The sequence below is a fragment of the Saprolegnia parasitica genome (genome assembly GCF_000151545.1).
Source record: "Saprolegnia parasitica CBS 223.65 unplaced genomic scaffold supercont2.430, whole genome shotgun sequence".
Lineage (NCBI taxonomy): Eukaryota > Oomycota > Saprolegniomycetes > Saprolegniales > Saprolegniaceae > Saprolegnia > Saprolegnia parasitica.
In genome coordinates this window covers 3,930-6,544 of record NW_012156824.1, presented here as the reverse complement: position 1 = coordinate 6,544, position 2,615 = coordinate 3,930, and the positions used below count along the sequence as shown (strand labels likewise).

General features: G+C 56.7%; 1 protein-coding gene across 1 annotated transcript; it reads right to left on the bottom strand.

The window, feature by feature from the left end:
* Positions 1-237: 237 nt before the first annotated feature.
* SPRG_16852 (hypothetical protein) lies at positions 238-938 on the bottom strand (the record flags this gene model as incomplete). The annotated part of the gene is made up of 2 exons (XM_012356311.1): positions 238-740; positions 800-938. 2 exons carry the CDS (start codon positions 936-938, stop codon positions 238-240), a joined length of 642 nt encoding a protein of 213 aa, XP_012211701.1.
* Between the last annotated feature and the right edge of the window lie 1,677 nt (positions 939-2,615).

Genomic DNA, 2,615 nt, shown 5'->3' with positions numbered 1-2,615 from the left:
GATATTGCTGGTGACTCATTTCAGACAACGATCTAGTAGACTGTGGTGATCACGCTGTATTCTGGATCCTTGATCGTGTGCAATGAATAGATTAGACCACCTCGCTGCTAGCACTAGCTCCTTCTCTTTCTACATGTGACATGCCCCTCTTAAAGACACAACAAGACGGACTTCAACCTCAACATTTCGTGTTGCAGAGGTACATGCAAGCAACACAGCAGTGGACGCCAGACGAAGCTAAAGCACCATGGCCGAGGTGACGCCGGCTGCGTTCGTCGTCGCACCCTTGGCGCTCTTCAAGTAGCACACGCCGCTGGCCCACGAGAACGCATGGCACCCGGCCGTGTTGCGGCACAGCTCGCAGCAGCGCACGTACGATGGCGACGCCACATTGCCAATGTCGTTGTCGACATAGTCGACGCCGAGCTCCGGTGCCGAGCAGCGGTAGAGCGCGACGGCCGTGACGCCCGGCAGCGACACTTGGTTGTTGCTGCCGCTCTTGAGGTAGCAGACGTTGGCCTTGAAGCTGTAGGCGTTGCAGGTGGCGACAGCGAGACAAGCCGCGCAGCACTCGTTGACGGACGTGGCAGCGACGTTACTCAAGTCCTGGCCCACATAGTCCGTGTTGGCCAGCGGCGCGCTGCAGGTTGGAGGAGCGCTGCGCGCCGCCGAATGCGTGCCGGGCTTTCCGATGGACGCACCTTGGGCCAGCTTGAGGTAGGGTAGCACGTGCCGCCGCTCTGGGGACGTGGTACCTCAAGAGCGCCATTTTCATTTGTCCCCATGTCTGAAAAACAACCAATCACCGTGTCACGATGTGTCGTCCGGATGTGACAGCGGAGCAGAAAGGACATTAGCATGGCGGCCGCGGTGTTGCTGAACGATGCGCTTTGGCCAATGCTCACGGCGCACCAGCACGGCGGACTCCCGTGGTGCATCGTCGAGGTTGAGCGGCTTAGCGCGAGGATCAAGCAGATGCCAGCGACGGACCGCGGCAGGCGTCTTTGCTTGCAACACGTGTCACCACGGTTCCTTGCGAGGCTTGCACCCTCACCGATGACGAAGCAGCCGTCGATGCGGTCTACATAGCCGCTGCGCACCAAGGCAATGTCGGGGTGTATGTTCGCATCGCAGCGTGTCTCCACCCACAAGGCTTGAGCTTAGAGGCGACAAAGACTTTGTTATCGGACGTCATGGAGCGCCGACCCTGGCGTTCGCTCCCGCATCTCCTCGTAATCGCAATGCTGGTCGTACTAATGATGCGGTTGCGCTTGCCAGCTCCAGAGCACCCAAGAACCTTGTCGACGCGATGCTGGCCAGAGCGGTGACGACAAGCACTTGTTGAGACCATTCCATTTCGTTGTTCCAAGGAACACTCACGAACGGTACGAAAAGACGTAGATCGACCTCTTGTTGTCTGATTGCCGTCGTGCAATTGTTGGATATCTCAGCGCGGTACTGAAAAAAAGTATCTTGACATCGTGCTATCCGAGACGCACCCAAGCGCCAAGCGCCCATGTACTTCATTCACCACAGCTACAAGCTTGTGCGGGTCGAAGCTGCAGGTGGCTGCGTGCCACCACGACAACCACCGCCATTTACGACGCCCGATACGAGTCGTGCGAGCTCTTGGTGCAAGGTGCGGCTTGATTGGAGGTACAGCCTGGCTCACAGCGTAGCGCTTCTCAGCTGACCATCTTGCGTCGATATCAGACGCCTCCTGAGAACTTGGCCGCCATTCGTAGCTCTGTAGCGTACGATGCTGCAGAAGAACACGAAGAAGGGACTGAGCAGTCATCGGAAGCGTCTCGAAGATTGGCCTCGAGCGTGGGCGGCTTGCGTCGACAGGCTGGCCACAGTGGCACACATCTATCAGGCGTAAAATACATCATGTTTTAAACAGCACAATTTCACTACATCCTCTTCGTACCGTGCTGGCGAAGTTACATACACATGGGAGCAATCGGTCCGACTACGAATCAAAGCTGGCGTTTTCAGCGGTGTGTACCATGCATTTTGTAACGCTAGTGCAATACACTGGCAGCCCGCGCTCGCGTGCACGCGCGTAAAACCCAGTTTTAAACACATGCTCCATGGGCACGGCAGATGTTCACGCTACGGCCGCTCGTTGGTTTCTGCACGAACCGATTAGATGATGGTCTGGTCCAAATCAGATCTAGGATGTGCGTCCACCTCTTCTCACATCGCGTCTCTTTGCGTGTGCATCTGCAGCGCGTGAGTCTCTACCTAATTGGCTGCATGGATCCCACGCCAGCACATTCAATGCGACGACCCCACCCAGTATAGTTAGTGTATCTGCAGTAAGGATTAGATTTCAAGCACGTCGTCGCAAGTGGACGGTTCCACCCACGCCAACACATGTTTTAGACGGACTCAGATCGCACGGCGTCGAGGTTTCTCGGTTCATTTTACAATTGCACTTGTATCAGCCAGCAACTACTTCCATAATGAAGGTCCTCTTTGCCCTCGCTGCCCTCGCGGCCGCTGCGCACGCCAAGGTCACAAGCGCGGTCCTCCGCGAGCTTGAAGTCGACGGCACGACGTCGGTCATCGTCACCTTCAAGAAGGAGGCGACCGAGTCGCTTGCGACGTAC